Here is a 21,849-nt window from a genome sequence, read left to right as displayed (position 1 = left end):
TATGACAGGAAATGTAGACAAATGTGCTTCCTGAGCATTTACTCAGCAGGGAATGAAGTAGTCTTTGACCTTTACCTTAGGTACATTTTGGCTTTGTTAAACTAGTAAACATGTTTTTGCCCCCCAAATATGAATCTAGTTTATTTGATTCTTCTCAGATTCAAATTATATATTATATATATATGAGATATAAAGAAATAGAGATACTTATTTTATAACTGCATCTCCAGATTGGATTTAGAATGTAAATCAACCCTTTATCAAACAAAGCAGTCCTCAACAGCACATGTAAGAAATTAAAAATATATAGAGCCATAGCCCCTCTTTTTAAAACCCAAAACATTTTTATCCTTAAAAATGGACCACAATAAAATCTTTTAAGTCCTGATAAGTTTAATAATTGTAGAGTATCCTTCTTCCTTTGCCTCGTGTAGACAAATATATCAGAAATCAGCTATGACAAATTTTAAAACCCAGACTCTGAGCGTGTTAATGAACACAAAATTTATTAATATGCATTCAAGTATTTAATTATAGTCTAACCTATTTATTTTTTTCAAAATAGTATGCAAAGCTTAAGATTTCAAGTTTTCTTTTGGGGTTTGGGGTGTTAACTTAGGATGAGGGGTCGGTAGAGTTCTAAATTCCACACTCTAAGTTCTTTATTTTAATCCTTTTATTGCATTCAGAATTTTAGGAACTTCTGCTTGAAACTCCTTTGGAAATCCCTGCATTGCAATGAAACCCAGCTCAGTTTGCTTGAGGCTAATGAGGACAATAGTCCTCTTTGCAACCCCAATACACTGCTGTCTCATCCTTGCAAGTTATGCTGGAGGGTTACAAGCACATGGTAGCAGTCTGCTTAAAAGAGTCCCTCACTGCTCTTTAAAGAGCCTTTCTTTTATGAAGGCAGGCCCCGTCATTGTATAAAGGAGCGCTTGTCTAGAACACAAGCCTGCAGTGGCATTACTTCCTCCCACCGAGAGTAATCATCAAGCCTAAAGCTCGAAAGCCTTTCTAATGACAGGCTGAATTAAACAAAATAAAATTGAAGAGGAATACTTTAGAACAGTTGTACCATTACTTACTGTCAGGAACAAACCAGAGGAAGAAAAAGAGCATTTAAGAGGGCATTTCCCTTTTTCAATTAGAGATTGTCCTTGCAGACTCCTGACTCCATCCCTAACCCTTTAAACACATAGGAAGACCTAGTGGCTGTGGATTAGAGAGTGCATTGTGTCTATGAACTGTCCATCTTGTCACTCATTAGTTGCTCTGTTTCCTTAACTGGGAGGAAACAGATTATCAAGACTGGGAGTGAGGAGGAGTGGATCTAAAGTATTTTCTTAGGATGAAGGTTATATTAATCATTACTTTATTTAGACCAAAAAAGATAGAATACCTCGAAACTTTGAAAATAGGATAAGCTGAGTAATTAATAGTCCCAAACAGATTTTTTTCTTGTCCCTTCAAATTTGCCTTTTTTAATTGAAATAACTATTTTAGATTTATCTACACTTAGATTTCTATCATAACATTCTTTTACATAAATAGGAAATTTTAAGGTAAATAATTGCTTTAAGACATTCATAAAACTTCTTTCCTCTGTATCCAGTTGTTCTGAATTGTTCTTCTACTCAAGAGTCATCAATGCCTGAGTTTGTCCACATTGTACCATCCTCTGTGCCAGCCACTTAGCCAGTAATTAAATATTTTTATTGAATTTATTGGGGTGACATTGGTTAATAAAACCATACCGGTTTCAAGTGTACAACTCTATAACCTCATTTGCATACTGCTTGTGTGCTCACCACCCAAAGTCAAGTCTTTTTCTACAACTATCTCAAAAAGATTCTAAAGCAAAGAAACTAATATTACTTAATGAGTTAAAGAAATGAGTAAAAGGTTCTCTACTCACTGAGCAGACTCATCGAGCAGTTGAATTAAGTTGAATTAAGGCCCTGGCTAGTGTGACTCAGTTAGCCGAAGTGTCATCCTGCAAACCAAAGGGTCATGGGTTTGATTCTTGGTCAGGGCACATATCCAGGTTGCAGGCTGGATCACTGGTCAAGGTGCAAATAAGAAGGCAACCGATTGATGTTTCTCTCTTTCTCTCTCCCTGCCTGTCTCTCCCTCTCTCCCTCTTCCCTTCCCTCCTTCTTTTCTTCTCTCTCTAATGAAAAAATATCCTCAGGCAAGGATGAAGAAAAATAAATAAATAAATAGATAAATAGATAAATAAATAAATATTTTTGAGCAAAGATCAGGCTGAAAGTATTCTGATGGATAGAAGTATAAAATTATTGTTGCTTTCCTTAGCAATTAATGCTCTTGAAGTCATAGTTAGGCCTCAGTTATCACAGATGGGGGTAGCTGATGTTTCCAAAGGCCTTCTACTGTCATTTATTCAGAACACTTTCCTATAAGTTGCGAGGGCTTCCATAGTTAATATGGCAGCGAAGTTCTCCTGAGGTCACTTTATAAATGGAGTCAGGATTAGCAGGGTGAACAGAGGAGACATGCATGTGCTGTGGAGACTCATTATTAAATATCCTTTCCATTCTTCAGTAGTCAAACTAATTTCTCTGCCCTGTAGGAAATGATACAAGAGTCGTCCTTTGTTTTTAGAATTTGTTATTTACATTGCCTGTGTGTAAATCAGAGATCCACCTTTTTTATTGTGGCTGTAAACAGAACTGCATATGCTACCAACCAAAGTGTTTCTCATTTTATGAAATTTAAATAAACATCCATAAATAGAGAACTAGTGTGTGCCCACTGGTGCATGCATGTGGTTCTCATTGGCTTCAGTGGGAATGGCTGGAGGTCTGAGGCAGAGTTGGCTGTGGAGTCCACACAAAAGGAGATTTGGTTTATTGTCAGAACTAAGAAACCAGCTTCTTCTAAATTTCAGTATTATCAGCATTATTTTTTTAATTGAACCTACAAAACTTTCCTTACATTAATGAATGTGTTATGCGCTACCCTGCTTGTACTCCAGAAAAACTGACGGTTCTCAATGGATCTGTACACTGTTCAATGAACGGCTGGCTGGGTCCATGCGGTGCTGAACTGAAGCCCCTGACGTGCAGTTATCTAAAAGAAGGAAGGAATACTGGCTAAGGGAAGTGTGAAGAAGGTTCTGTTTCTGGTTCATCCAGGGACTAGTTCTGTGACCTTGGATGAGGCAATTCATGTCTTTCTTTACAGCATCATCTGAGGACTGGGGATGAAAAATAATAACTTCAAAGAGATACTGTCGAATGTAGTGAGATAACTTATAATAAAGTCTTTGAACTTCTTAGAAAAAAATCACCAAATACAATCAACATTCTTATCTAAAAATAATTACAATGTGATATGCTCTAATTTCACCAACATACCCACAACACAAAATTTGATGCAGTCCAATTTTTCTCCTATTCAGTTTTACCAAATGTATGTTTTTACTGTAAGTGAATATGACAAAAAAAGAAAAATAACTATGTGAAATTTTCCTCTCTCAGGAGCAGACTTTCTGTTAACATAGTTTGAGCATGCACTGAAATGTATTTTTGCCACTGTTTTTGGACTGCAAAAAAAATGCATAATCCTTGATCCATCCATCTCTCCATTCAGTCATTCAACAAATATTTAGCCAAGTATTGTTCTGGGACTTTGGATTACGAGATCAGACAGGAGATGTTCTGGGCTTTCAAAGAAAGCTCAAGGTCCACTTGAGAGAGAAACTCTGATCTAGACATAACAATGGTCACCCAAGTTGGCAGCCCTAGGAGAGGAGTCTGTAACAAGAAGTGACAGAGCCTGACTCATGAGACAAAAAAAATGCTACCTACCTGTTACAGTGTTTCACTGTCAACAAGTCACTTACATTTATATTATGTCCCTTAGTTTAAGTCTCATAACAATTCTGATAAGAAATTTTACAGGTAAGAAAACAGGGGTTCAGGTAAGTTAAGCAGTTTACCCAAGGACACACAGCTCATAAATATCAGAGCTCAGACTTCATTTTCAATTTCGATGTTTTTGCTTCTATACTCAGCTGCCCTAGTATACATATATACTGCTTCTTTAAAAATAATTTAGTAATGTGAATTTCCTACTGTATCAATCTGAGCAATTTTTTCTCTGCATTTTCAGCCCTAAACATAATTTAACACTGTCTACTCAAATTTTTTACAGTCTTTTCTATCTCTTCTAAACACAAAAAGAAAGTGACCTCATTTATTTTTTGGAATATGGAAATTAGAGATGATTACGATAATATATTGATGAGGTTGGGTAACCAAAACATAAGATATTTTAGAGAATGAAATTGCAAAAATAGTTTCTTGTTTTGAACTGTACTACCATCACTCTAATCTTCCCCGTGGCCCAAAAGTCTATGCTACCTAGGCATAGAATCTGAAGATCTGAAATCTGGAATAAATATTTTAAAGTTCCTACTCCGGCTTCCTGCTTAGTTCAGGAACACCTTCTGCATCTTCCTTGATATGCAGCTTTACTTGAACATGTTCAGGAATGAACTGCTTCTTACTTCATGAGACTTGATCCACTCATGAACAGTTCTCATCACGAGGAGATTTTCTCCTATTTGAACCTCTTTATGATTTTTGACAATACTTTCTAACTCTGCTCCACAGAAAAAATCAGAATACCTCATCTGCCTCGTCACATGGCCACAGGTGTTCAGAATTGGCATTTCACTTTTAACTCTACTTTCTAGGTTAAACATTCCAGATAACCTTAATAATTTCTCATACAAAATTGTTCTCAGATCCTACATCAGCCTCTTTGTCATCCTATAGCCTCTCTAATTTTGTCAGTGTCTTTTTAAAATTTAATTCTCAGCATTGAATAGAGTACTGAAATTTAGTTAGTGCTGACTAACAAAAAAATCATTAGGGTAATTAATACCCACATTGAAACACTATAACTTTAGATCATTTCCCCAACAGTAGCTATCACCTTAGTTTTCCTCTAACTGAGTCTGTGTAATTGTTTTTTTTTTAATGCAAATGAAGACTGAAATTAGGTTTGTTTCATCTTATTTCTAGTCTGTAGATGGAGCTATGGATAGAGCCTCTACCATCTATTGGGTTATCATCCAGATTTATGTTATATGCATATCTGATAAGCACGCCATCTACATCTTCCTCTTTAACCAATTATGAAAATGTTCCCTGAGGCAGGAAAGGTACTAAACTGTGTGGCCCTTTCTAGAGACATCCCCTGAAACTTAACACTGACCAATTAACTCATATTTAAATTATCTAAATCACTGACCAATTAATTCATATTTAAATTATCTAAATCAGCCAGTTTCAAATCTATAATATGGTGAGGAGAATTAATCAAATACTTGCCAAATATTCTTTGAAAATCTGAACACATTAGAAAGGTCCATAAATTTTTGCTTAACAAATGAAGTCATCTTGAACTCTTAGATCCTCCCCCCTTTATCTCTGCATCCTGTGATTGTAAAATTAAAATTTTATCTTCACAGTTTTTCATCCTTCAAGATGAGTCATCGGGGCAAAGAATAAAGGCTTTTCTCTGAACTTTTTAATATATTTTTTTTTTTGAAATCTAGAGCATATGTACATTCTCTGGTTTGTCTGTTATATATTCCAAGGTAGTATCATTCCTTTCTCTCAAGATTCCTGTTTCTAACATGGCAAACTTTTTAGTAATGTGTATATATACACACACAAAATCTCTTATTTTTTAGAGATTAATTGTCAAAAAGGCCAGTTAAAAAAATTTACTTTCAGCAGAAAATTATATTGAGATATGCAGACTTTAAAACAGAGTATATTTCCATCTCATAATCCACTCCTTCAGCAAACGTTCATTGAGTGTCCAATGGCAGAGTCTGTGTGAGGCCGAAGGTGGGGTTTTCCGGGAACTCAAAAGCCAGCAGAAAAAAACAGACTTATAAACAACCAACCCTGTGATATTAGAGTAAGTTTCAAAATAAAGGTTTGTAAAAGTTCTAGCAGACAACAATGAGGAGGAATGAGTTTTATGTTAATGTGCCAGTGAAAGCTGCATGCAAGAAGTTGGCATTTAAACTAAGCCCTGCAGCGTGGCTGGAGCCTGCCAGGGACCAGATGGAAAGGAGGAGGGACACTCACCATAATTAGGTTTCACCAAGTACAGGATAAGAAAGAACCAACACGGCAGGTTTCGTTTCATGTTCATGTTGATTGGGTTAACATCTACGGTTTTCTTTCTTGCTCGGTCGAGAAAAAGTTGGTCAGAAAACAAAAACTGAAATCACCCAACTCTAGATAAAAGTACAATTTTAGATCATTTACAGGTGACTGAAAATATAACACTATTAACAAATAATATATTTTGTTTTAAATTAATTCCCTTTCAACATTAAGGAATTAAATGACTAATTCTTTCTCTAGCTCTGAGAAAGAGACATGAATTAGAGAGATAGATACAAAGTAGAAGCCACACAGCATCCAGCACAAATGTCTGATACGGGAAGGCTTGATAAGTACTGCTTAGCGTAAGGCTTGGCATGTAGAAAATGCCCAGTAAGAATTGCTTGAATTGTTTTCTGTTTACATAAATAGATTTTCCTGATTTCTTTATGACTGAATTACATGCAGCTGTATTTAACAAATGAGTCTTTTCTCAATTTCAAATTCTAATTTCAATTCCTGAATCCTACCTAGTAAGTTCTAGAGTAATTGTCAGTATAAGATGTGTGGTGCCTGGCCTTATGCTAGGATTTAAACTTGAGGTCACCATAACACTCAGTCCTGAAACATCTTAATACAACATCATCATTACATTTGGGTCTGTTTCAAAAGGGGAAAATAACATAACATGGTCAGTATTTATCAGAGTCATTTTGCTTTCCATGCATGTTTACATATCAAGCCTCTTTAATTCTGAAAGCTAAATTTCAAGTTCTAATGCTACCTTAAATAATAATGACTTTATTCTCCTCTCAGTGCACGTTGATTGATGTAAATACTGGAAAAGAGCATCTCTTTGCCTGCTGCTGTAAAAACAGTTTTCCATCTCACCTAAGGTTCAAAATACATTACTGAAATAGAAATGGACTTGTTCCCATTACAAACTATTGTTACATTATGAAAAATATAATGATTATACTACATTATTATATTTAAGTATAAAAGCTCTGAATTGCAATCTGTCACTGAGTGGCATGTTTTAAAGGAAGAGTAATATCTCAGGTCTCTCTATAAAGCGTAATGCCTAAAAACAATTTTATCTAACTATGAACAATGAGCAAAAGCACTGTAAAATACATTTTGAGTATGCTATGATGAATAGGAACATAGTACAGAATTAAATTTAGAGCAATTAAGAGTAGATTTCAAAGATATTTTCTCGAATACTTTAGTATAGTCATCATCATTTTTAGTTTGCAATTTTAATGAAAAGAAGCTACATGCACTAACTTTTTTGATGGGTATTATTAAATAAGTGTGCGTTATCCAGCAGCCTGTTTGGTTACACGAAAGGTAAGGATTACCTACAAGTAAACACAAATAGTGTCTTTAATGATATTTCTGTGCTGAAATGAACTTTGATGGTGAGTGTTGTAACGTGCTAAATTCTGAGGTTTCAGTACAACAGAAACCATACTGTATTGAGACATTCCACCTACAGTTTGTGGTCATGAAAGTCTGATTAAAAGTGGTTTTAGGTATATGAAAGTATTTTGGGTCAGTGCCTTTTCTATTGAACCTACTCTGTAGACTACTTCACTAAACAAAATACCAATGTGCAGGGATATTTGCATAGCTAAATTGCATCTAAAAGAAATATTAAAGGACATTTTGTATAAATCTAAATGATTAATGATCATGCTTCCTTTCCCATTCCAAAATGATAGACTTTATTAGCTCCTCCTTAATACTGATAATGACTCATCTGAATGAGCCATAATAAAATATTTTCTAAAATAATAGGATAATCAAATATGAAACTAAAATACTAGCTATATTTTATTAGAAGCACTTCAGTAAGACAATCAATAGACATAAATATCAATAGAAGGTGTGACATTGGCAGTTATTACAAAGAAAAATTGTCCACGTTGAAATGTAAATAACATATTCAAAGAGATATTGACTAGCTATGTGGGCTGTAAATACCTAAATGCTATGTTTTCCAAAGAATGACCCGTGGGGATTTCATAGTTCAGCTTAATCTTTCCACCAGGAATAGTTAGAGCCTCAAATAGCCTTAATCAGTGGACTCTTCAAGCCACCAAGATGAATAGATTTTGTAAGTTCTTCTTTTCCTGTAAGCCATCTCAGAAAAGAATGGGAACTAAGATTTATTGAGTTCCCACTTTAAGTACAATGCTTGATACTGTACATATGTTGTTTTATGTAATCCTCACAACAGCTCTTTAAGAGGAGGTGGTATTTTCATTTTACAGATGAAAAATCAAACTCAAAATCAAACTCAAAGTTAAGTGACTTTCTCGTAACTAGTAAGGGGCAGATTCAGCTTTCAAATCCAGGGACCCATGTTCTTTCCTTTCTACAATGTTGCCTTCAATACAGATATGATAAAACAGTATAATCATTATTAAGTATAGATTTACCTTTTTAAAGTTCTATTTATGAGTTGCTAAAAAATTTATGGGAAAAGCTATGAAATAATTTTATATAATGTACATCAACTTGAAATTTCTAAAAACTTCACATAATACTTTTTCCTACTGAGTTATTTTGTACTAGAAATCTTGACCATGTTCCCATTCCTGTCTGCTGTTCTGGGAGCACAGCAGTGAGCAAGAAAAAAATGGCACATCTCTGTGGACCATGCACTATGGTAGAAGAGACAGACATTAAACAAATGATCACACAAAAATATACAAATAACAAAATTCATCAAGGTCTATTAAGGAAAAATAAAGAGTGATAGGCAAAACAATAAGTATTAACAAAAGTGTGGAGGAATGAGGAAGGCGGAGACCAGGTTGTCTGCCTGCTAGTCCACAGCTCCTGTCAACACATTTCTTTAGGTGTGTGGGACGTGGAAATCTTCAGAGTTCACGCTGAGGTCTCTAGTTTGGATGAGTGAGTTTATGTTGAGATGGGGAGTCCAGGAGGGAGAACAGATTTAAGGGTGAAGATAAAGAGTCGAAGCTTTGGGGGGCTTTGAGATTCCTAGGACATTCAGGTGTACTTTGGACTGGAGGACATCCATTGGGTGTCTGGAGACCAAGGGAAAAAAAAGGGAGTGGGAACCTAGATATGAGAATTACGAATAGTAGATACAACTAAGCTGGCTACTGTTAGATGGGTTAAATATGAAGGTGAGAAAAAAATGTAGATACTAGTCCCCTTTAAAAATAACTAAATCTAATTAGCATTTCCCAGAGTATAAACCTCAAAAATTTAGCTCTGAAGAATGGTAGTAAGTGCTTCTCAAAATTAATAAATAAGCAAATAAATAAACATTCTGTCACCTCTAGGTTTGGGAGGCAGGTGAAACAAATTTTAAAAACGTTATCAGACTTTAATATACCAGTGTGCCTCATATCCCAAATGTATTGGGCCATTGATCTTTTTCTATTAAGGAAATGGTATTCTACAGAAGACCTGATAGGAAACACTGGATCACATAAGGGCTCATAATTAAGAATGTTCATAGGTTTTGGAAGGCAGGCTGGCATTTAACCAAGAGAGGACTGAAATTGGGAATCGTGAAATCTATGTTTGCATTTGGTAGCATTGGCAGGAAGAAAGTATTCGAAGCCAGAGAAAAGGAACTGTTGTAGAGGGCCCATCAGGAGAAAGGCAGAGCGAAGAGGAGGTTTTGGAGATTGGGATGAATTGAGGACGGAATGATTCCAGACAGAGAGATCATTTAGGACAGGAAGCTGATAAGAACATGAATGATAGAGCCGCCTGGGAAATAGACAAGAAAGTGTGAACCTGAGAAACATTTTGAGGGAAAGAATTATGGGGCTTGGTAATAGATTAGATTAAAAGAAGGAAAAGGCAAAGATAACAGTGCAGTTTCTGGCTGGGGAGAGGAAGAAAGATACACAGAAGAATGAAACCAAAACCCTAACAGTATTATGGCTAAAGTACTTCCCAGTTCCCTCCTGGACTTCAGAAAACAGAATACAACACTGTCTGAAAGCATAGTCAGTCATATCCCTTCGAGTGTTTTCAATTAAATGGCATGAGACTAAACAATTTTAAGAATTTTTGAACACAAATATAAAATGCTATGTTCATAATGTCATGTCCAGTTTTCAAGTGGTCAAAAAAAAAATTCCAGACTTAATTATAAAGGAAAGATGTTAGCTATGCTGAAATTAATTTTTTTTAAAAAAAAATCTTACATTGTTCAAAGAAACATGAACGGTACTCTGGTCACCTTCATTAAAATTTCCTACATTAAATCTGGCATTTACAGTTTTACATTCGGCAACAAGCTAGAAATCACACATTTTCAAATTCTGAGCAGAAATTAGTTTTAGATTTATTTGCTTCCTTTCCAAATGTGTTAGTGCCCAATGGCCCTGACAAGGGCACACTTTGTTTTACAAAAAATAAAAAATAAAAAGTACTGTTTAAGAAAAAAAGCATGATTTCTATTTTCTTTACAAAACCTGCCTGCTGCTCTCTTTTTCCAGGTGACATTTACAAAGAGGAAATTTGGGTTGATGAAGAAGGCATATGAGCTGAGCGTGCTGTGTGACTGTGAGATCGCGCTGATCATCTTCAACAGCACCAACAAGCTGTTTCAGTACGCCAGCACCGACATGGACAAGGTGTTGCTCAAGTACACGGAGTACAACGAGCCACACGAAAGCCGGACAAACTCTGACATCGTGGAGGTGAGAGCACATGTGTGGTTGGTGAGCCCCGAAACTTTCGGCAGAGCCACAGGTTGTTTGGACCCCCCCTCCCTCACACACATATGCACAAGTACAACCTTCTTCCTACCTAATATGTTCCTATTCCCACAGGTGTACCCAGGGTTATCACCCCCAACTAATACTCCACCCTTTCTTTTCCCTTCAAAATTCAAGCTAGAATGACACGATGACAGGGGCAATGTAAATCTGGCCCTTGCTAGAAATCAAATCCCTGGCCTCATCCTTCATGAGGCCCTATTGTCCACTGTCATGGCAGGACACCAGATTGGGAACTGTGGCCAGGGGATGGCTCACCACATCTTGGATGACTTCTCGTCACTTATTTTAAGGAGAGACTAGTTTCCCAGCATAGTCAATGAAAAAAAGATTTAAAAAAGAGCTCACCCAAACTTGCCCTTCAGTTTTTACTTTATATTTCCTCTTTCTAAATTTATTCTTCCTAATACATTCTTGCTGAAAGAGTTAAAGACAATTCTTCTCCTAGAAACGATTTTCCTCCAAATTCTATAATTTAATATGGCAACAAAAACTGTTAATACACATGGAATCAGAAATCTGACTAAAATGCATTTCTATATGTTAGCTCAGTGTTTTACCAAGGCTAGATTTAAAACACCTGTTTTATTGTGCCAACTATAAATAAGCACATTAAAACTCAAAAATGTTTTAGACTTGTTAACATGAGTAACATTGCCATACAATTTTACGTGCCCTCGCATGTGTCCTATTTTACCATTATTACCTTACAGTGCCCTCCACAAGCAATGAACACTAAACCAAAAAAGAGGAGGTATAGAGAGGACTCTCCTTATCTGTCGATTTTTCTCACCTGTCTATTCATGGTTTCCTAGTTTGTGACTGCTTTCCCAGAATTAAGAGAAAATTAATAGATGTTTCTAAAGTATGTAGTCAGAGTCAGTTTGCCTGAGTCCAAGTCATTCTTGCCATTTCTTAGACCGGTTCCGTATTATGAAAAAACTCCAGTACTAATCCTGATCAAATTAAGCTGCCTCTCACATCCATCTTCAACTTTATTTATCGTAATTGTCTAAGGCTACTTCTCATTTCTTTGCTTTTATTTGGAAGTTTTGTAAAAAGTATTCTGCTGATCGATTTTTAAAAATTGTTTTGCCTAATAAGATCAAGTAAATGATTTCAGAGAACAAAAGTGAACAATGACTAGACCCAATGTGGTACCTGTTTAAAACACTTTCAGATTTGCATTACTGCATATCAAATGTTTTTCATTGGTGATTTTCTGTACTTGCCTCAATCTAGAAATTTTAGATTATTTATAAAACTTACCTACTGTGTATTTCAGACAGTATTTTATTCACATGCACATATAAATGTGAAAATATATAAAGAGACATGAACAGCACTAGTCAGTTTTGAAATCTCATAGGTGCTTTTGTGTCTGTGTGTCTGTCTACTCGAGCTCATATATATTTAACATAAGTTCCAAACACATGAGACCTCTACACTCAAAAGTCCATCTCATTACCAACATCATTACAACCAACATTTCAGGGTAACAAAATAATGTGATTTGGAATTTCTCATTAGACTTGAACTGTTCCAGTCTTTAACACAACGTGAAATGAAGTAGAACCATATTAAACTAGTCGAAAATTGGTTGACTTTTAAAATTTGCTTTGTTAAAGGAGTTTAAAATCTAGAAAATTCATCTGCTGAGGGGTTCGCTCAACATCCTAGATGATTTAAAGACAACTTAACACTTCACATACTCTAAAGACTTTCATATCCTCGGACAGATGGGTATCCGGACCAGGCGTCTTCCCAGGCCGTGAGAAGAGCTCTGGGTGGGAAGTCAGAAGGCTTGCATTTGAACCTTTGTCTCGCACAGTCTTACCATGTGACAAGTTAGCTACTTCTCACCTAAAAAATAAAGGTCATTGAGTTTGAAAGTCCTTCATGACATAATTCTTTAAAAAGCAATACTTTTAAAAGAGATTAAGAAACAGCTCTGTTATCTTGCAGTTAGTATATGAAAGCGCTGAAGCTCTCAAAAAGACATTAGGGGATTCCTAGGCTAAATGTAAAGATTCCAGGGCTTGATCCTTTGGCTGAAAATAACATGTAAGTCTTTTCAGCTCCACTACATGAATCATACATTCTTCACCCACTTGCCTTTTCTGCACTGTAACAATAACAGAGATGATGGAGAAAGAAGTGAAGTGGGACACTCTAAGCTCAATAAAATTTACATTACCTCCACGTAGAGCCTTTTTGAAAGCGCAGTTCATTGAAATCAGTATGCTTGAGATTCTGGGTGGAGAAGGGGGGACCTGAGTGGGAATCTGCATTTATAACAAGTTTTTCAATAATGTTTTTAATTTAATTTTTGCCCTCACCATTTATCCCCCTGTACCATCTTCCGCCTCCGTACACACCCCACCCCACCCCAGTGTTACCACACTGTCATTTGTGTCCATGAGTTCTGCGCACTGAGTTTGAAAACCTGTGCAACCCTGAGACATAAATTGTGTTGAATGCTAGAGTATTACTCTGTGATACATCAGGGACTTGAATCTCTTTCTAGAATGGAGCTAACATGAAGTTGAGAGTTAAGGCAGTTTACTACTCCTGAGTATAATTTTAAATACTATTTATTTTAATTTAATGGAATACATTTAACTGAGTAAGTTTAATGAGGAGCATACTATGTTTCAGGAAGGGTCATTAGTTATATATATCCCATTTGGACCATTACCCCTCTCCCTTAACCCTCTGAAAACAGTTTACTCACAAAAATAAAAGATTGGCAAGGAAAGAGAAATAATACGATTCCAGACATTTAGACTGAAATATAAATTTCTGGGCCATACCAGAGAGCAGTGTATCAGGGTCATAGGAAATTGTACAGTGCGTGGGTGTTGAAAAAGATTCCTTCTTATAACAAAAAAGCTGTGCGTAATTATCATGTCTTAGCTTGATAATTAGCACTGCTGTTACAATGGCACAAAGACTTACAGAGCCTTAACAGACCGACTGAGAGAGTTCTTTTTTTATTATCATATTACAATGCAGCTTGAATATCTGTTTAGATACAATATATAAATATGCCAGATTTAGTAAATGGGTTAAATTTTTAATCCATTGATTTATAAAATACGAAACAGTTATTGTATTAAAAGCGTTTCCTTTGAAGAAAGTCTATTTTATTTAAATCTGTGACAAATATGCTGTGTATTTACCCAAAATGCTAGTGTATGAGACCATTGAAATTCAAAAGGGACTCTGATAGTATTAAGGAGCTGCCCCTTCATGCCTTCTGTCTGGCTCCGCTCCTGGTTTTCTTATCTGCTTTTCCACCCTCACAGTTGATGTTGGGTTCTGCTGCTGAAAGAAGATGTATTGTTGAGCACTTGAGGATGACCTAAGAACTCAGGTTCCACAGGACATGCTTCCAGGCCATTCCTTCACTTAGCAACAATTTAGCAAGCGCCAGCAAAAGACAGGCATCCTTGTTAAGGATGTGAAACATATATAAAAATCAACTTAGGAACAAGTAGAGGGCAAAGGAGCAATAACTTCATTAACGTAGTACAAGCTACTAAAAGAAAGGTATAAGCTAAACAATTTATCAGAACTTTTATTCAACTAGGGCAATGATCGCCAGATCAGTCAAGGTAATCCTTGGAGTCACACAAGTCCAACATACGTTACTCTATATCCAGCAAATGTTTTCTAACCACAAAACCCATATGGGAGTGTCACCTGGCACCCTCTCACTCTTCAGTGATTCAGTGATTCTGCTGAGCTGCTCATCCAGTCTGGGCCAGCAGTCAAGTGACTAAGTGTGGAAGGGGAGTAAATTAAGAGGTCCTCTGCTACTCCCTGGGAAATCAAAAAGGCAGATGTAACTCTTGTAGAAGAAACCTTTGGTTCACAACTGTCTCAGTAGAGGATTACTGGCTTGCTTTTCTTTTTCTTTTTAATTCAAGAATAATCAAGGAGAGTGTGGGGTTTGGAGAGGAAAGTAAGAGATGATATTTACATGGAATTTTATTTTCTGTCATCCGAATCCTATTTAAACTTAAAGATTTCTGAGGACAGTTGCTTCAGCACGATATTTTCTTGCACAGTAATATTTAAGGACTGAATTGGGACTGGAAAGGCCTTAAGTTAGCTTATAAATTTTATTGTTTCACAATGCCACTGGAGGTTATCAGTAAGCGAACTACATAGTTTGATGAAAATTGATTAGTGCAAAATTGAGACTTAAAGATAAATATAAAAACATTGATTTGTGCAATTTTTGCTGAAAAGCAAAGGCAGCAAATGGTGGAATTGAACTTCTTCACAAATTCTATATTGTAAAGCATGGGAATAGATGTAAAATATGAAAATGTATCTAACTTGAGCTTTCATTATATCTAAACCAATTAATTAGGTTTCAAGTTTATATTGATAAAAATAAAGATATGTAAAATTATTGTTATGTGTGCTTTGGAGATGGATGTTACAGATACTTTTCTTAAAGAGAAGGCACATTCACTTACTTGTTTGGTCATCTGTTGAATTTTCATTCTTTAATGTGCTCATTCACCGAACAGATTGGCTGGATTCTTACCATGTGCTGCGTGCCCTGGAATGCCTGGAGATATAAACCTAAACACGGCCCCTCAAGGACTCTTGGTCCTTAAGATTGCTCACGAGGCCATGCAGAAGCTGGCCCTGTATTTCTCTTCCTCCCCAGCCTCACCTTTTGCTGCTTCCCTCCAGTGAACTCCTCTCACCGCCCCCTTGCTATACCCAAGCCACCTAAACACGTTTATTGCCCTCTGCTTCTCTCAAGGCAATTTGTTTTGTCTTGAACATTTCTTACTAGGCCTTTCTTGGCTTTTCTTTTTCTCCCTTTCAAATCATTTATACTTTTAGATAACCATCCTTGAACTGCTCACTAACTTGTGTTAGATCCTTTTCTTACATTAGTCATAATGCGTTGCATTTTCCCCGTCAAAGCACTATTGAAGCAGTTATCCAATTCGCTGATTCATGGTAGAAGTAAATGAATTAAAATTAAATAAAATATCTAATTCAGTTTCTCAGTTGCACCAGCCACATTTCAAGTGCTCAATAGCCACATGTGACTGGTGACTACCAAATTGGAGAGGGAACATGCATTGATCATCACAGAAAGTTCTATGGGGCAGCACTGATCTAGATTGAAAAGTGAAAAGGGAGGCATTTAAAGTAATTGTGGTCTCAAATTAAGACTAAGATTGATTCTTCAATTTATGATTTGAAGAGTGCATTTCAAAGATGAAGAACTGTGTAGAATCCAGAGCATAAATAATCACTTTGAGAGACACCAATTTAGAATTAAATACTTCACCGTAAAACTAAAAGCATATTTTACCCCAAACCAATAACCACAGAGTCAATCAGTAAACTTACTACCTGGTCAGAAAACCCTTAAAAGTCATCCGGGCTGACAGGGAGCACTAACCACATAACCTAGGTAATGTGTGCTTTTTTTCTTTTTTTTTTTAACATGAAGCTTGGGAACGGAAAGATGGTAGATCTTTCATGTTACTATTTTAAATTCACTTGAAGTGACATGGGCCAATACTTTATAATTAGTAAATTAATTTATTTTTTAAAAAAGTTTTTCTTTATAAAGGAACTTAGAAAAATAATATTTTTGAGAACCATTTAAATCCTTCTTAGGTTAATATAAAATATAGTTAAAATAATTCGTATTGTGAGTAGCTCACTAACTCTGCCTTGTCTGATGTTAAAGAAAGTATATAATTGCTTTTCAATAGCTAGTACTGAAAAATGAAAAAAGGATTAGTATCCTTCATACAGATTTAAACCATCAATGCTGAGGCTTCCCAGAAAAAGGGGGAAAGGTGATTTTGTTAAAAAAAAATTTTTTTTGCATATTCCTTCTAAATTATAATGGTTATTTTTGTTTATCTTTAAAAGGTTTTTACTAATAATTATAAATCATATTTATATTTGTTACCAAAAGTCTAATAGAAGAAATGGCTCAAAAAATTTATTCATATTTCTCATAACTATCACAATGAGTTATTTTTATATATCAGATTTTTATATATCAAATTTGAATATCCATTTCTTTTTAAAAATAATGTCCTTGCTTAATTCACACATGTTTTGTAAGCATGAAAAGCTGCTTCACATCTCATTTACTTAAAAAAAAATCATTGTTGAACGAATAAAATGCATGTTAGGTTACTTATTATAGGCATGAGGCAGTAAAGCTGAATTTTCTCTTATTTCTGTTATTGCACAACTCTAATGACTTATAGGCATTAGTATCAACACAGAGACAACAGAAAATTACTTAATAGTAGTAGGAGCAGAAAAGACAATATGTTTTAGAATAAAGCCTTTTTGTTAACAATGTAACTTCCTTATAATTATAAATCATCACCATTTTATCATCATTATTATTTTACATGAACTCTCTTAAACTAGAGCAAACCAAAGTCCTCATATTTTTTCATCAATATCTGAAAGCAAAAGGGGAAAAATATTTAGTCTATATCATAATCATCAATTTTTCAATGATATTTCCAGATATCATGGCATGTGGAACTTGGTGTTGGACCACGTGTTTGAACCAAAGGTTGTATTCTGGCCATCGTTTGGCTTTAAAAAGTATCAAATAAGATATCAAAGAGTAGACTATCCTTACTTCCTCAGGAGTTACTGAATATGTTTATGCTAAACATTCCAAAGAAAAATTTTAGGAATATTCCAAAGTCCTGTCTAGACTCAGAATAAAAGATGATGAGTCTTTTAACCAAAGGATATTTATTATTTCAATTACCTCACTGCATTTTTAAACATTATTGTTATAAATCTATTTCTCTTTCCTGGAAGACATGATGATGTTTTATTTATCTCTGTTAACTCCGGCTGCCAGCTCAACGTATGGAACATTGTAGACACTCAATAATAATAATAATAATAATAATAATGTTTTACATGGCACACATATATACAATAAAAGTATGTGAATACATACTTAGTATATATCTAAAACAACTCACTGATGATCATTATTAAAATTTACTACATTTTCTTAGTTGAAGTCAGATATGTTCTAATATTAATAAAAGTGAGAATATTTCAAGTGAACCAGAGATGAATAAAGGTTCTTGCTGTGTAAGAAAAAAAATATGCACAGGACACTACATAGAAATATTGCTTGTAGTGCTGGTGGAAAGTGAAAGACTTTTGAACCAATATACATTGATTGATTCCTGGGGAAGAGAGAAGCAACTTGTGGGTACTTTGGCCAGCATCGGACAGGAGTGGTCAGTGGCTCTCAAAGGAGATGCCTCTGGCTCAGTCTGAGGCACTGGGGGCTCTGGCTGCCGGGGCGATTCTGAGTCAGCGGATCTGGAGCAGAGCACAAGGGTATGTATTTCTGACAAGCTCCCAGACCGTGCTGAAGCTACTAGTCTGTGAACAAACTTGAGTAGTGAGACTCTAGACTTCCCTTTCCAAACATGTTTTTTCTCCAGCATGGAGTTCAGAAGAACATGTTTGAACATTTTTTTTGTTGCTTTACTGAAGATTAGAATAATACCATAAGACAGAAGTTTTTAAAAATTGCATTTGATGAAACTAATTCTTGAAGGCAAGTGGATTAGGTTTTTGGAAGTGCACTATAAAAAGCCATTACTCCACAAGGTGAGTCACTTTGTCATGAGCACTGCATCTCCTTTTCCCCTCCCTGGTGAATGCCCATCAGCTGGTAGAGGCTGCATGGAGCACCTGTTGAGCAAGATCCTGAGACCAGACTCAGAGGGCAGGTGTTACGTGATTGGCTAGGGGTGGGTACCAGGGGAGCAGAGAGTGGTTGTGCTTTCCTCCTTATTCTCATGGTTAGAATATTTTATCAGACATTCTGCAAAAAGACTTCAGACTCCATCTTTAAAAGGACTGTAATTAGGCAAATGCTGCATATGTATACAACAGATTGGGTGGATAAATTATATTATTGGAAATATAACTCATTTTACTGATAACCATTTGATGTATTACTTGGTCATGTCTCGATGGCATTTAGTGTATTCTTCATTACCCTGAAATTTAGCCACTTGATGGAAGTTCTGAGTAAGGCAAAAAAAAAAAAAAAATCCTTGTCAATTATTTCTAAAGGTCAGAGAGTTAATGACTAGCCAGGAGGTTAATTAGAATCTGAAAACCTCTTCATATCAATTAAATCTCTTATCTTTGTGTTTTAGTAAATAAACTCAGTAACTATTTAGAGCTACTGTTTTAGGATAAGAAATAGTGTAAACAGTAAGCTGTACAATCGGTATTCAGGCTTTTATCTGACATCTAAGAAAACATCATTACAAAAAAAAAACTGATACATGAATTAACAGTAATCTTATTTCAGAATTTCTGAATTAGATACTTTATTTTTCAAAACATGCAAATTACTCTTTAATCATAAACAAATACCATTACTATGACCTAGAGAAAACCATTTCTAAGAGAAAAACCAAGGTCAGAATGAGGTACTAATCTAAAGCCAACTCCAGTCTCAGTGCCTTTTTAGTTCCAGAAGCCAAACTCCTTTCAAGGTTACTGTGCACATTGTAAATAAGTGCTATATTTAATGCCTATGGCCTGGAAATTGCAAACCCAATCTTCTCTGTCATAGCCATCCTCTTTAGATAATATAACCACATTTCAGATGAAATAATACAGATCTGTACTAATCAATAAGGTAGCCACCAGCTAGCTACAAGTGGCTGTTTAAATTGAAATTAAATAAAATTAAAAGTTCAATTCCTTGGTCTCACCAGCCACATTTCAAGTGCTCGATTGGTCAGGAGATGTATAGAAATGTTCTTGACCCCAGAAACTTTATTGGGAATCATTTTACATAAGGGGTGAAAGTGGCAAATCCAGTGCTCTTGTTCACTGAGGTAACTAGCGTGATGGCTGATGGATACAACCTAAAAGGGCATATAAACCACAGCGGATGCACACAGCCTTGTCATCCTTCATTCCTATCGCAGGCATTTATTGCATGCCCACTGTGTGTCAGAGTCTGCGCCAGGCCAGAGAAACGCGTTCAGGAAAGCTGAGCCACTCCGTCAGTGTTTACTCCCAGGAACAGAATACTTGCTAAAATAAATGTGATTTTATGGAGCGAGATGAGCGGATGGAGAGAGCACTGAAGGTGGAATCACCCTGAGGAAGAAGAGAAAACGGAGGCAGGGACAGGGAAGAAGAGTCATACAGAAGGAGAAACAACTGGGTCAATTCTGAACTTTTCCAACAGGAAGGAAAAGAGAAGGCATGCACAATTTTGTGTGTGTGAGTGACTGACCCTAATTAGGCATGAGAGGAATTTTATCTTTATCTAGGCTTCAAAGCTGGGTTCTCCTGAAATGTGGGGTTCTGAATGAATTTCATGTGGGGAAAAGAAAGCCGCAGAGTGAATTTCCTAAAGGATGCTATTGAAGGATAATGATGAGAGTTCACCTTGTTTTACATTGAGAAAATACAACCCTTAAAAGCCTCACAAATTTGGAGAGAAATTAAGTTCTAGTTATAGCAACACCACACAGTAGTTCTGTAACCTGGGGCAAGTTATTTAACCTTTGTGGGCATCAGGTTCCTCTTCTGAGGTAGATTTGTCCCCCCTGACCCTGTCTTTCTCACAGGGCTGTCTTAATGACTACAGGCTATAAAAGATGTCAGAAGCCATTGTAAACTGTTCAGTTGTGTAAGGTGCTTTTACTTTCAACATTAAGGGAGAAAGTTCAGGCAATCAAAGTTGTTTAACCAAAAAAAGAGAGGAGCAGCAATTCCTTCATTTGGGAACAATGATAAAACATTTTGTATTAAAAAGTACCTCGTTTAAGAAATAAGCCATTCTTATATAAACAACTTGCATTTTATATAAATTAAGGAGATCTTTTTTATATAAATTAAGACGATTTTAAGGCCAGCGTATTTCTGTTCCATAAGCATTTATGGAGATGTTCTCTGTGAGCAAGGCATGCTGTGCTGAGTGCGTGGGGAATGCCCCAGTGACTGAGCCTCATCCGCTGCCCGCCAGGGCCAATGGGCCAGGGTGGACAAAACATACCCAGGATTTGTTCTTTCTTTCAGCAGAAATTGATGAACACAATGACAATGTACCCGACATTGTGCTAGTTACTGGTGATGCATCTGTGACTGTCCGACCCAACAGTCTGAACCACAATAAAACAGACAGAGGGATAACTGAGGTGAAAGAAAGTAATTACAGCTGTGAGGCCCAAAAACGGTTCATGGTGGATTATAGATGAAAGCATAAGTTTGAATGATAAGTAGAATTAGTTGATATGCTAAACCAATCTGCAAGTCATTTGTTCTATTTAAAGTAAAAGTGAAACTAATAAGGGTAATGATATATAGACGTATAAATGCATATATATGTGTGTGTATGTATAAACATTTATGTGTATATATATGCAGCAGCCTTTATTTTGATTTCCCATTGGCATTAAATTTTTAAATATATGGTTCTTTCTGTAAACATATGAGTATAATTTTTGGAGAAATCTATAGAATTCGAATGTTAGAAAAATGCAGTGAGTATAACTGCCTTTAAGTTTGATAAAAGGTTCTCTCTTGCTAAGAATGGAAACCTTAAAGTTACATCCCACATTCTTGGTTTAACTTTACAGATGAGATTTTTACCCGCCCCCCCCTTCCTCTAAATTTTAAAACATGATACTTCTGGCTAAGAGGCTGGAAAATTGTTACATGCCTGTGTAACATTCTTATAAGCTAATCGTTCTACAACTTTTCTTGCAGTTTAATCATTGGAGAATGTTCTTTGTTTTTGTAGTCACTGTTTCACATAGTAACAGCTTGTTGCATTTTGGTCTGTTTGCCAGAGGGTAGGTTTATTTTTAAAACCCTGAACTCTG

At 35.9% G+C, this 21,849-nt stretch overlaps 1 protein-coding gene across 12 annotated transcripts in view; it reads left to right on the top strand.

Annotated features, from left to right (window-relative positions):
- The window catches only part of MEF2C (myocyte enhancer factor 2C), a 161,207-nt gene that overhangs the window by 80,000 nt on the left and 59,358 nt on the right, over positions 1–21,849 (top strand). For all 12 annotated transcript variants that reach the window (XM_054578582.1, XM_054578590.1, XM_054578588.1 and 9 more), the window contains one exon: positions 10,655–10,858. In XM_054578582.1, coding sequence (XP_054434557.1) covers positions 10,655–10,858 — 204 coding nt within the window. The remainder of the gene's footprint in view (positions 1–10,654; positions 10,859–21,849) is intronic.

The sequence above is a fragment of the Pteronotus mesoamericanus genome, unplaced genomic scaffold (assembly GCF_021234165.1).
Source record: "Pteronotus mesoamericanus isolate MK-2021 breed Mesoamerican mustached bat unplaced genomic scaffold, CSHL_Meso_final contig_50, whole genome shotgun sequence".
NCBI lineage: Eukaryota > Metazoa > Chordata > Mammalia > Chiroptera > Mormoopidae > Pteronotus > Pteronotus mesoamericanus.
Note: the sequence above shows the minus strand (reverse complement) of the source record. Positions and strands in the feature narration are given on the sequence as shown.